This window comes from Grampus griseus, assembly GCF_964374135.1.
Source record: "Grampus griseus genome assembly, chromosome: 3".
Lineage (NCBI taxonomy): Eukaryota > Metazoa > Chordata > Mammalia > Artiodactyla > Delphinidae > Grampus > Grampus griseus.
This window is the reverse complement of record NC_139019.1, coordinates 159,804,391-159,818,129: the sequence shown is the minus strand read 5'-3', so window position 1 is coordinate 159,818,129 and position 13,739 is coordinate 159,804,391. Positions and strand designations below refer to the sequence as shown.

The window sequence follows — 13,739 nt, the reverse complement described above, 5'->3', positions numbered from 1 at the left end:
CCTCGGCTCCTCAGTTGACCCGCGCACGGAATTACAACGTGGACGTCTGCCTACTGACCCCCAGGAACGCAGATAAGAGAGGCTGAGGAGGACCCCCGGGCTCAGAAAACTTGGCAGCTCCTCCCACCTGCGACTCCCGTCACCTCCGTCAGAATGGGGAAAGCTTTTCTGCCCTAGGAGGGGTCCTTCCGCTGTCCTCTCCGCCCCGCTGCCCTCAGGCGGCCACCCACAGCGCCCGGGTTCAAGGACTCGGCGCGTATCGACCGTTTCCGTCGGAAACCTCGGCCCCCGCCCAGCTTGGGTGGGGGCGGGGCCTCCAGGCGGTGGCCGTTGCCCTGCCCAACCGCCTCCCAACGTCACCTTTGACCCGGAGGGAACAATGCGCCTGCGCGCGCATGCGTAAGAAACGAGGGGCGTGACCCGCGTGTGGCCCCGCCCAAGTTTGGCGTCTCAGACCGCCCCATCTCCCAACCTCCTCAGTGTGGTGCCGACGCTGCGTGCGGCGCGGGTTACCCAGAGTGCTCCGCGCGGGGGCTGCTCACTGGAGTTTGGTTCTCGAAGCGGCGGCAGCAGCGGCGACGGCTCCGGCGGCTCCTCCTCCTCCTCTGGTGGCGGCGGCGCCCCGGGCCTGAGCCCCGGCCCCGGCTCCCCTCTCCGCCACCCCGCGCGCCCCCACTTCCCCCGGTGCCGCGGGGAACATGAGGCTCCGCTCCCGGAGGCCGGCGAGTGAGTGACCCCCGTCCGCCGCCTCAGCCCGCCCGCCCGCTGGCCCGGCCGCTCCCCCCCGCCTCGCCCAGGCAATGACAGCGGCTCCGCCGTCTCCGCAGCAGATCAGGGACCGGCTGCTGCAGGCCATCGACCCCCAGAGCAACGTAAGTGTTCACCGCACGGGCTGAGGTGGAGGCCGCGTGGGCCCGGGACCCTCCCCCTCCATAGTGCCCCTCCCCCGCAGGGCTCCGGGGGACCCACCGGCCACCCACCTGCCCCCGAGGGCCGCTGCCATCCCGGCCTCTCGCCCCCCAGGCCCGGGCCGGGGGCTGGTCGGGCAGCCCGGCGGCGCTCGGTACGTGAGGCCGAGGCTTTCGTGCGGCCTGGGCGGAGGGAGCAGATGGGAGCTGAGATCAGAGCTTTTTCTCCTCTCCCGCTCCAGCTCTACGACCCTTGCTGCTCCTGACGGAGCTCCCCCGCCTCGCCCTTCCCGGGAGACCCGCGACCCCCGGGAAGCCCTCCCGGCGCGGGGGAGGGGAGGGGGGAAGGCTGTGGAGCAACTGGTGTCCGGGGTATGACTCGGGGAAGCCGGTGCCGGCGGTGTCTTGGTCTTCTGGGTGATCAGGGAAGTCCTCTTTCTCTTTCCTCCCGTCTGGAAGCACCTTCCTGGCTTCGGAGGGAACCCCCCTGGCCTGCTTTGCACCTAGCCAGCTGCCCAGGGCACTCGGAGAGTCCCTTTTGGTTCTGAGAGTGGACATGCCTTTGCCGGGTCTCTCTTGGGGTCCCTGCCGACGGAAGATGATCTTGTGGAGAGTGGGATTCTTTCTGTTACCTTTCTGGGCCTAAGTACTCATTACGTCTCAGACCAAGCCAGAGCCCTGCTTTTTGGTAGTGAATTAAAGGTGATTGTTTGCTCTCCCATTCCACCCAGAGCCCTCCGTCGGCTGTCTACGCCCTACCTGGGGTCCTAGCCTGTTGGTTTGTGACCTAGGCCATCAGGGTTAACCCCAGGGTGTCGCTTTCTCAGGTGCTCCTCCACGGAGGCTACTGTTTGTGGAGGGATCTCCCCTGCCCCCCTCCGTGTGTGTAGGGAAAGACTCATCGTGTTCTCATATTTTTTATGAGTGGTTTACGGCCATAGGGGTCATTTCCCCCTGTGGCAGGAGCAGTGGAGCAATGGGAAGATGTAGTAGCATCCAGGTATGAAGTGAGCCCCTGCATTTCCTGGGAGACCAAGAAGTGGCCATTGAAACCACTTTTTAATGTGCTGGGGATGGAAGAAATAAACCATCTTGGGCTTGGCTAGGTAACTTAGGTTTCTGTCACTATGGGGGCTTTTGCTTTTCCTTTACATGAGTTTGGCTGATTACTTTTAGCAGTAGGCTTTAGCCTAGCATTTTGGGAATAATTCATGTTGGATTGTACAATTCTGGCAGAAATAGTTATTTTTGTAAGACTCTGATTTCTGTATCATAAGTAATTCTGTCATTCCTGGTCTTCAGACCCCATTAAGATAGATTTGGTGGTAATTGTCTTTAAGAAATATTGTATACATTTTTGTTATGACTTTGGGGGTGGAGTAGGCACAAGCTATATAAAAACCTTGCATAATTTTTGCAGAAACGGGTGCTGCAGCAATTCCCAAGACTGAAATATTAGAGGATAAAACAAGTGACTTGAAATATATAGCCTTGGTGACTTTTGCATCAGTCAGAGTGTAATTTCTTGAATTCCATGTGCTTGTTTGCCTTCCGGAGAGTCTGAAAGGTTGCTGAGATATTAGCACTGATCCTTAACGCCACCTTGGAAAGCTTTGGGATCAGGAGGCGCTTTAACGGGCAGTCACCATGTTGTAGATTAGGTGGGGCAGTGACCTCAGGGGTTCCAGTGTTGTGTAAGGCCCTAATCTAAAGGGTTCCTAGGAGTACAGGAGGAAGAGAGGCCAAGCCCACGGTTGTGTTACGTGTCATGGAATGCACATTTCACGTGGCTTATTTGGGTGGACTCTTGTGGAGTCCTACTAATATAAGTGTGGTGGATGAAATTGGGAAATTGTCTCTGAATATGAGTGGGGAGAAAGTGCCACCTTTAAATGCTGCTGTTGTCAGTGACATCCCTGAGTATTGTTATAAGCCGTTTGACAGGCGTGTGGCTTGGAGCAAACCCCATATAGAAACTCAGAGCTGTGGAGGGATAGGTTGCTGGCAGAGATGGTGTGACCTTATTTCTGCAGTTTCTCTTGATTGACCTGGGCTCAGGTGAGAGCTAGGTGGCTCCAACCAGGCGGTGCCAGCACACAGCTGTTCTTCTCTTCTGGCTTGCTCAAGTAGGAACTCCACTTCTGTATAGTTAGTTGACACATATTTAAGGTGCTCCTGGAAAATAAAAATGGGGACAGTGTTGAAGAGCCAACACTAAAATTAAACCTCTTCTGAGAGAAGCGACAGAGAATTGTGTCATGTAATGCTTACCTTTATGGGCATGCAAGTATGCTAACAAACTTAGCTTTTGCTTGAAAACTCAATGTCAGGCAGCTGACCTAATATCCACAGGTATCTGAAAACTTAGGGAAATAACAAAGTAACACTTTCTGACCATCTCCCTGACAAAGGAGTTCTTAAGAGGAAAGTTGTTTCTTTGCTCTATATTCTAGCCTCTGGAGTATTTGAATATCTATAGCATCAGGCTCTGCGTTAATAATTTCTCTCAACTCAGTAATAAAGTAAATTCTGTACATTCCTTTTCAAAAAGCAACTAACGGTTTTTCAGAACAGTCGAAGCCTTACTCTTCTTGTGTATGGCAGCCCAGAGCATTGAAAATCTTTCTTAAGTGCACTCTGCCTTTGTTCCATCTTAATCTTGTTTTGTTATGGATAAAGTTGAGGACTGTCTTACTCCTGCCCAGAAATCAGAGTCAGTCCACCCAAGCATAATCTCATCAGCAAATGATTAGTTTCCCGTTTGTATCGGACACTCATTGTTTCTCCAGAGTTCGGGCTTTGTCTTCTCTGTCTAGAGCAGAAGCCTTTGGTGTACTTTCTAAGTGCTGGTTAAACTGACTGAACCCTAGACTCCTTCTTGGGCTGTCCAGCAGGAAACCTCAGGAACTACTTTTCTTCTTCACTGTTCTGCAGACTTCAGGTGCCAAGGGGAGGTGAACAAGGGGCCTCTGCAGAGAGAGACACGGGAAGGATAATTTTCCCACCTAGGAATTTGAAGGTTAAGATACCACTTAGCTTCACTGGACTGCAGGTTCCTCATCTGCAAAGTGGGATTGGGAACTGGTGTATTTGCCCCAAAAGCTCCTTCCAGATCCAGGTTCAGATTCTGGAAGGTGCAGCAGAGGCTAACATGAATTGTTGTTCTAGAAGTTTCTTCTTTTAATGCACGGTACATTGTGTGAATTTTCTGAATAACAGACACCAACACACTTCTACAGAGATGTATGCTTTACCTGACTTTGTGCAGCAGAGTATCCTGCTTTCTCCCAACAGCCTATAAAGGGAGGTGGAGTGAGTAGCCAGTCTCCCCTTTCTGCAGGTGCAGAAGCAGACATCATGACAGTACTGTTTAGTGAGTGTCTCCCATGGCCAGGAGAGGACAAGAAGCGTTTGTTTCCTACTGACTTAATGTGAGGTGACTGCCCTAAAGTTAGGGAGGGACTTAGCCAAAGTCATTAAGCGATAGTGCTTCCAACGTTAAACGCCACCATACTGCTCTCAAACATGGAGAGGCAGCTTCAGAAGAGGCCAAGAAGGCAGCGTCCTTGAGCTGGTAAGAAAAGATGTGGGAGTCTCTTCTCTCCCACACAAGTTTATATGAGATGACAACTTGGGTTCGATTTACCTGTGATAGATCTTACAGGTTGATGACATTAGACAGCCTGTCCCGGAAACATCTTAAGGTTTCTGTCAGGGACACAGAATCCTGGGCCAGACCACACTGTGGTGTGGCAACTGCTAGCTGATGTGGAACTTTTCATGAGTCTTGTGTTCCAGCTTCCTTTTCTGCTTCAAGATTACAGCACTTTTGATGTTAATTTAAAATGCCATTGATCCTGCAGAAAAGAGGAATCTTATAAGTTCTAAAATGGAAGACTATTAGTTCTGATTCTCATTAGTATATTAGAAGATATGAAATCTAAGCATGTGGACTCTTCCTGATCACACTGGTTGCCCACATTCAGTAACCTTCCTGTCTTTGCTCTTTTACGTCATGGCCAGGACGTGTGAGGACAGCAGTGTGGCATTTTATGACTTTGGGAAGTAGGCAGGTAACAGTGTTGGTTGTGAAGCAGGTGTAAGACCTTGTTGTGATTCACTCTCTCCCTCAGAAGAAGGTGGACTTTACATTCGGTCTTCATGGAGGTCCTCAGAGGAGGCTCTTGTCAGGGTATGTTGTCCTGGCTGGAGGTCACAGAGGCCTAGGAGGACAGTCCAAGATCAGCTTATGGGAAGGGGTTTTTGTCCTGATACAGATATAAACAGGCACCATGGTCACCCGGGCTCATGATGCAGCTTCGTGTGGTAGGACATGCCCTCAGGGGTGCCAAGCGTGGAGTTAGGTGAAGGAGGAGAGCTGTATTTACTTTGCCTCAGTTTTGGTGTCCATGTGAGTGTCTTCTCAGACGGAGTTCTGGTTCATCCAGAACTGATTTAACCCAGCCCAACCTCTAGGTGACTGCCTCAGGGGGTCTCCTGCCCTCCCCCCCCACCCACTGTAAACCACCTTCTGGAAGCTGGGGGCTGTGCCTCTCAGTAGAAGTTGTGCTTTTCCTTTTTATTCCTGGTGGTGGCTCTGGCCTGAGTCCGCCTGGTCCCTGTGGGGCCCACTAGCTGGTTGTCAGATTGGGTGACTGAGTTTGTGGCTCAGTGGCCGGCTGCGTAGGCAGCGCATTTTCAGTCCAGCCTTGTGAGTGCCCATGCTCAGAGCCCCTTCTCAAACTGCTCCTTTTCACTCTCCAGGCACATGAGTAGCGCTGAACAAGTATTGACACAGGGATTCCATGAACTGGAGAGCATTTCCTGAATAAGGAGGGCCAACCAATATTCCGCATGCTGTGTTTAAAAGTACTCCCTGAATGAATTCCAGGTCTTGGGAGGCAGTATGCTTACATTTCTTTCTTTCTTTCTTTTTTTTTTTTTTTTTTTTTTGTGGTACGCGGGCCTCTCACTGTTGTGGCCTCTCCCGTTGCGGAGCACAGGCTCCGGACGCGCAGGCTCAGCGGCCATGGCTCACGGGCCTAGCTGCTCCGCGGCATGTGGGATCTTCCCGGACCGGGGCACGAACCCGTGTCCCCTGCATCATCAGGCGGGCTCTCAACCACTGCGCCTACAGGGAAGCCCTACACTTACATTTCAATCACCAACTGATGCACACTGTTTATGGAGAAATCTGGTAAAACTGGAAAAGGTGGCTCAGCAGTTGAATAAACATTTCTAGCAAGCATTTATGGTGCTGGATATGGAGAGTGCAGACCTGGGGGTGCCCAGCTGCAACCCTCCAGGGACCTGGAGCAGGCATAGAGCGTGCACACGGATAGTCTGGGGTGCGGCAGCCTTACAGGGCTACAGCTCTTAGATCCAAGTGGAACAGTTCATGTGTCTTATTCGAAGATAGTTCAGAATTCTTAAGAGCATGAAATGGCTTTCTAGAATCATCATTTTTTTCCATCATTTGAGTTTTCAGAAGGAAAAGGAAGTCAGTTCTTGGTTTGTCTCTGACCTGAGGGGAATGGAGAGTTTGGAGGAGTTGGTAGCAAATCCTTGAACAGTTTGCCCTCTCAGCAATGGGATGGGAAGGGGGCAGGTGTCAGGCTCTGTGAAGGGCCTGGGGCTCGTTTCCAGTACTGGAGTTAGGTAGGCTCTGTGTGGCTTCCGGAGGCAAACCTAGGACTTGGAAGGCAGGAGTTCCTGGGAGGTAGGTGCTGTTGCACTCAGGGGAGCTCTTGATTATCGTCAGAGCTGGCTCAAGAGTCCAGGGCCACCATGCCAGGTGGGCGTGCAGACAGGACTGGGCCCTCTATCTGGGCCCTCAGATTCTTGACCTGTGAGTTCCTGGAGGTTCTGTGATTGTATATGGAGGCTGCTAAAAAGAAGAGTCGTGTCAGGTGATGTGCCACTTCCAGGCAGGTGGGGTTAAAAGCCTTCCAGTGCTCCTGGGACTGCAACAGAGTTTCCTGGATTCATCCATTGGAGGCTGTAAAATGAAGAGCTGCTGTTTACTGAGCACTTACTATATGCCAGGTATTGTGTAGAGTGCTTTGCATCCTTGGTGGTTCTCTGAACCACTCTTGCAAGTGGATGCTCCATCTTCATTTTAGGGGAGAGCAGAGGTTAAGTGATCTGTCCAGTGTCACAGAGGTGGATATGGGAAAGCTCTGGGCCCAAACCCAGTGCTGGTTGGCTCAGAAGCCGATGGGCTTAACAACAGTGTCCCACCTCCTGCATAAGCAGTGCCCAGCATGAAAGTTGAACTCCAGTGCATCTTCTGAGGTTAACCTTAAATGTGAAGTGTTTTTAAACGTTAAGTTTTGCATTTCTATTTCCTTCCCACATCCTACCACCTTTCCCCCCTTAAAATCTTCTAGCCTAGTGGGTCCTAACCTTTTTGGGTGTTAGGGTCCATTTTTATGATCAGAAACATTCAGGAACTTCCACATAATGGCAGGTGTACTTTGAGTAGCTGTTTTCTTGTTTTTGTTTTTGGAGAAAACTCAAGGACAGAAGCTACTCCTAATCCAGTAATGTTTTGAAATGAAGTTATAGCTTGTTGTCAGAACAGCATCTACTTAAACCTGGAAGCCGACTTTACTTGTATGTGTGTGACACCTAGGATCGAACCCTTTGTACTGCCTCTGGTTGGGGCCTCCTGTTGTCCCTACTGCTCTCCCTTTTCCAGAAACCTTTCCTGCTTTAATCAAAGACAGTCTCCTTCTGGCACTGTACATAACTTAAAAATCCTACATTCCTGCTGAGTATAGGTCTTGTTGAACACGTTTTCTATGGGATTGCAAGCTCCTTGCTGGCAGAGCATGAGTTACTCCCCAGGTATCCAGAACTTCTTCAGCAGGTGGGTGCTCAGATGCTTGTTGATCTTCCGTGAAAAGGGCTGGTCTTCAGAATTGGCTGTCAGCGCTTACTGAGCAGGTATGAGGTGCCAGCACTTTTCACCTTTAATCTGTACAGCAACCCAGGGAGGCAGGTACCAGTGCAGAAACTGAGGCTCAGTGGACACACAGCTAGAAGGGATGACACTAGGGTTGGAACCTACCCACCCAGTCCTTAGCCACCTGCTGCTGCCTCCCATGTCACTCGAGAGAGGGCAGTGGATTACAAGGCAGACATTCCACTCTCCTGCCTGGATTTGGATCCTTATGCTGGATTCATCTGTGCAACGTTTTTATGCTTGTCCCAGAGGAAAGTTGTACCTGAAATACTTTCTGCTTTCTCTTGAACTGGCTGAGGATAAGGTGTGAAGTGTTTTTTCCTTTTTGTTTCTTGGCTGGCATTTTTCACCCCTGACAGAGAAGGTGGCTCTTGATCTTAGATTCCCTGGCTGTCTGTGATCCCTGGAGACACTGTTCAAATGCTACCTTGGGATCCTGTGTCCTTTTTTGGTCATGTGACAAATCAAACCCTTCCTGGGCAGCCCCCTCTCCCGAGTTTCATTCGTCAAGGGCCAAAAAAATGGGTGATGCTTTCTCCAGGCCATACCCTGTGGTGGGTCAGCCTCATGGCTGCTGTGGAGACTCTAGTCACTTGTCCACTGTGTGCACAAAGTGATTTTGTAGGTGGCTGGCCTTGGCTCTGTGATGGGGGGTTCTGTGGTGCAAACGTCAGCAGTCAGGTGAGTTACTGACGGAGAACTCAGCTGCACGTGACCGTGGCTCACCCGAGAGGCCATTGGTGGCCTGGCAGCCCTCCTCCAGGTGCCGGTGGCCCCGCTGTCCTGCTTGTACCTTCAGCTCCTTCCCTTACCCACAGTCCGGTCAGATTTGGCTCCGCATGGCACCTGGCCCCCCAAGCTGGCTGCAGCTCTGCTTGCACACACCTGGGGGCTGGTTCTCCTTGTCCCCTCGATGCCTTACTTGGATATTCCCGCCTCCCCTATTCCACCTTAGCTCTCTTGACCCCTCTTTCCATCAGGTCCCTGGCCTAGCTTGGGTTGGATCGTGGGGTGGTGGCCACGTCCGCTTTCCCCTGGGTGATCCCCAAGATAGCTACCTGTGTCCTCCTTCTTGAAGCCAGTTCTCCTGAAAGCCACTTCCAGTAAACACTTCCCAACTTTTTTTTACTCCTTGGTGCACCTTGCATCTGTGCCAGGCAAATAGTTGGCAAGCTAGCTTTTTAGAGCTGCGAGGGTGGGGGGGGGGTGAATGACACTGACGTGTAGGTATATAAACTAGGAAGAGTTTACCCTTTCTGCTCATTGTTTCACATTGTTTCCTTCAAGTGTTCAGTTAGATAGTTGCAGGCAGAGCACCTTTACTAATTCTTTTAACTCCTTTTCTCCAGAGGGAGGGTGGCACTGCACTCATGACAGGAGCTTAAACGCAGAGGGGCTCATTGGCTTGTGTTACTTAAAGGCCCAGAAATGGGTCTCTTCTCAGGTGACGACCTGGCTTTACTCCCTCTCTCTGTTTTGCTTTTTGTTGTGTTGCCTTTGCATAGTGGATGTCTTCTCCCCAGCCCCTGCAGCTTTGGAATTCACCCTCACTGACCATTATCCAGGGGCAGAAAGAGAGGTCACGTCTTACCCAGAAGGCCCAGCAGACATTTCCCGGTGCCTTCTCTGGACTTTGATTGAAATAGGCTGTGTTCGTTGGTTCACCCCTGAATCTTGGCATGGTGTTAGTTCCATCCAGACTGACCCAGAGTGGAGGGGGTGCCCCCAAGAAACATTAGGTCCTGTTAATGGGAGAATGGGATGGGGAGTGGGCTGGCGGTGATCCCTGAGTGAGTGCTGGTTTAGTCACCTCTTTGATATGATAGCGCCTTCAAATAGTTGGGCGCCTTCAAATAGGTGGGTGTCATGCTAGGCCTGGGAGACTTGGGTCCAGATGACAGAATGGATGTAACTGAAATATGAGGTCTGGCGTAAGCAACGGGATTGTTTGGATGGCGTCAGATCACAGCCAGGGTTCTAAGTACCCACTCCTGATTGAACTGCAGACTCTGATTTGCCTGTAGTCTCACTTGGGTACCTTGTCTTAGTGCAGGTGCTAGGTTGCAGCTTCTGACCCTGTCCTGGGCTAAGGAGCCCTTTAGGAGTCCAGGAGAGCCTCACCATAGCACTGCTGATTCTCCTGTCCCCATCACCTTTCCTGATGCTGCAGTAACTGCCTGGATGAGCCTGGGTAGAAGGAGACCGTGCCTGTGACCCAGGCAGGAGCCGAGTTCTCCAGACTTCTGTTCTCTTGGGCTCAGAGGTATGGCTGATTACTCGGAGGTCTGGTCCGAGCTGATTGTCTTGCCCATTTCCTCTTGTCTGTACCCCCCATCCCGTCGTCGTCATTGTTGTCCTCCCCCCGCACCCCCCCCCACCCCCCCGCTTACCAGAAACTGGTACCTGCATTTCTTTCCCTTAGGTTAACTGAAATGCATTGGGTCAGGTGATCTTTCGTGTCCCTCCATTTTTCCCTTCCAATCTGAGGGGCTCTAGGCAAGCACCCGAAATTGGTGATGTCTGCTCCCCCTTTGCTGGATGCTGGCAGCCTGGCAGTGGCAGATGTGGGCCACATGTTACATTTTAGGCGTGTCTGGGAGCGAGGAGGTTTGTGAATGGTTATTTCACTTTCACTTCTATTTTAAAGGAGCTTCTTATTCTTAAGCATTTAAAGTTCTCCCTTTGAAGGTTGGTCAACAGGCCAAAGCTTCCACTGAGTGCAGGAGCCTCACTTCTCACCAAAGGGCAAAAGTATCACCCTCCCAGGTGTTATGAGCTCATCCTGCATTCGCTTGTAACCTTTCTCCTCTCACCACTGAGTCAAAATACTGTTTGGAATTGAAATTGGAGTGGGAGAACTGAGAGGGAAACTGTTCTTTTTTTTTGTCCTCAGCATTGTGTGTGTCTGTATGGCTTGTGGACAGACTTCTTCCACATGGCGGGAAATGTAGCAGCTCTGGGATTTGAACTCTTGAAAGCTAGGACATAATCAAAAATGGATTCACTGACTTGCTTCCAGTTTGAAAACTCCTGGAGAATCACTCCAGCTTGGCTTGGGGGTGGGGTGAAGGGGGCTTTGTAAGAAAATGGCAGTGCCCTCAAGAAGTCAGGGAGGAGCTTGCAGAAGGAGCAGGGTCTGTTGTGCAGACAGAAGCTGTAGGTGTCCCTAGACTGCTGTAGCCCTCCCATGTGGCAGGACAAAAACAGTGAGGTCTGGGGCGGGTAGGTGGGGACTGTCAGGGTTTCTGGTGAACCTGCTTATCAGCCCCACTCAGAGTTAGGGGAGCAGGAACCTGCGTGTTGCCCTGGGGATGATGCTCCTGTGTCAACCATACAGTGGGCATGGTTTTCTGTACTGTTGGTGGTGGGCTCCCTCAAGTTGGGGAAATAGGAAGTGGCATCATCTGCTTTGTAAGATGAGCCAACAACGTTGTGCATGAGGATGCCCTTATGCTTGTCACTCCAGGCTGTCTTTCTGGGTCATCATGCTGTCCTCAGTGGCCTGCCTCAGGGTCAGTGCTGAATGCATCTCCTTGGGAACGAAGCAAGCCTGAGGCCTAACACTGAGCGGTTCCCATTGTCCCCTGGCTCCCTGTACCTTACTGCACTGGCCTTTCCGCTCTCTTCAAACCTCATGCCCACGGTGCCTCCTTCCCCTTGAGTATTTTGGCTTTGCTTTGGGGACCCCTGTCTGGCCTTTAAGACTTTCCCCAGGTATTCTCACCATGGCTTCCAGCAGTGCATGGGCCCTTGCAGTCCAGCTGCCTGCTGCCCTCGGCATGCTGTGCTTTTGGTTGGTGGTGCCACAATCCACTGCTCAGCTGGCCACCTCCCTTGGTTGCCCCATTCCTACAAGCAGGATCACTAGGGAGATGTAGCTGCTTCCCAGCCAGTCTCCTGTGTCCTGGTCTTGCCTCTGTGCCGGCCCCAGAGTGAGTGTCCAAAAACAGACTGGGATGTTTCACCCCCTCTGTTGGGGCCATGTGGCTGACTGGGTAACATGTGAGCTCTGTAGGTGACATAGTGAAGAAGACAGTCTTTCTCTGGGTGGAAAACTTGGGCTTTAGAGCTGAGCAGAACTGAGTTGGAATCTTGACTGCTGTTCACCATGTAGCTTTGGAAGAGGTTAGGTTTGTAGCCTTAATTTTCTCAGGAGGATGTACATACACTGCTTAGGAAAGCTGTTGAGAGTAGGATGTGGTCCCTGGCCTGAAGCATCTTGGATGTTGATGTGTGCATGGTAGCAAACAAACTTGGTGGTGGGCAGCTCACCCAGCTCCCATCCCCTACTTCCTCCTCCCTCCCTCTGGTCCATGCCCATGGGATGCTTAATGATTGGGGTCTAGCCAATCATGGGGCTGCGTCTTCCTGGACAGTGATTGGTTCAGGGATGGACCTGTGCCCATCTGAAAGTTTTAGTGCTCTGCTGGGATAGTTGGAGGAGACTTGAATGGGGAAGGATGTGAGCAGGTTGCTGCTAGGGTCTGCTGCCTAGGGACAGCCTGCTCAGGAGTGAGACTGGCCCAGAGGGATGGGGAGGAATAAGTTGCCTGGGCCCAGCTGGCCCTAGGTGAGTCAATGGCTTCTTTTCTTGATGAAGCCCATTTGAACTGGCTTTTCTGTCACTTGCAACCAGGAGAGTCAGCTGAGCACATTATGCCCTATAACCTCTGGCTCAGGCATCCTCTCTCCTCCCCTGCTGCAGCCGCACTCAGCTGCTCATCAGCTCCTGACCCACTGTTACACCCCCACCTGGGTGGCCTGCCCTCCCTCTATTCTCCCTCCTTCCTTCCCTTCCTACCTGCCTCTCTGGGCTCCAGGTCCAGCATGCCTTTCCCAACAAGCCCAGTGCCAGCTGTCCCAGGAGCACTGTCTTCTGACTGTTCTGGCATCCTGGTCTGATCTTGCCCACCTTTAACTTGTCTGACATGCCTGTGTCCGCCCCACCCCATTCTTTTGCTGATGCATAGTTCATTCTATTAGGGCCAATGACCAGTTTATTGTGGATCCATTTCTGATTTCAAGCTGTGGGTAAGCGCAAGCAGTGCCTAACCTGGGAGGACCAAGCTGGGTTTGGGGTAAGAAAGAGTTCAAGTTTGGTGGGGACTGGGCAGGGCAGCTGCTTGGCTTTCTAGTATTGGGGTTGGGATGGCTGGTTCCCTGGAGGATGCCCCCCTCCTGTGATGACTGCTTGGCCCTCTCCAGACCTCAGGTCTTTGGAGTCCTCCTGTGGTGCGTCAGTTCCCTTGGAGCCATAGTGGCATGGTCAGCACTCAGGCATTGAGCCTGTCCTGTGTGTGTCACTCAGTTTTAGGGAGTCGAGATTCTAAGGGCTGGAGACAGGACTCAGGAAGCGGGGGAGGTGGGCAGCTACAGGTTTTGCAGCACTTGCCTAGCCCCCCTCTCTGGTGTGCACATGCCTCCTCCCTCCTTCGGGCCAGACCTGGACTCCCCCTAAAAGAGTCCCCCAGGCCTGGAGTCCCCCTAAAAGAAGGTTATGAACTCTGAACCCCAGCTGTTCTGTGAGAGCAGCAGCTCCAGGTCCTACTTGGTTGCTTCCACCTGAGTGGCCTCGGGGTGAATCACTTAGTGTCTCCGGGCCTCAGTGTCTTTATCTGTGATATGTGGCTCTTGGTGCCATCACCTAGTGGTGTCATCCTAAGGGGCTGAGCATGTTAGGTGCCTGGTGCAGTGTCTGGCTTGGTTTAGTCACCTAGGTGAGGGAGCTGATACTGTTTCTCTGTTAAAGATGAGGAAAAGAGTGAGGGGGGTTGTCCTTACCTGAGGCCTTGCAGCTGGAAGGAGCAGAGAGTGGATTTTAATCCTATTAGTGGGTAATAGACCTGAAGGTGGAGTTCAGCATG

The 13,739-nt window shown here is 52.1% G+C and overlaps 1 protein-coding gene across 1 annotated transcript in view; it reads left to right on the top strand.

The window, feature by feature from the left end:
• Positions 1–800: 800 nt before the first annotated feature.
• MED26 (mediator complex subunit 26) overlaps positions 801–13,739 on the top strand; it is a gene marked incomplete at its 5' end in the record, with an annotated part of 37,993 nt that continues 25,054 nt past the window's right edge. The window contains one exon of the mRNA XM_082651679.1: positions 801–872. Within this exon, the coding sequence (XP_082507805.1) occupies positions 801–872 (72 nt within the window). The remainder of the gene's footprint in view (positions 873–13,739) is intronic.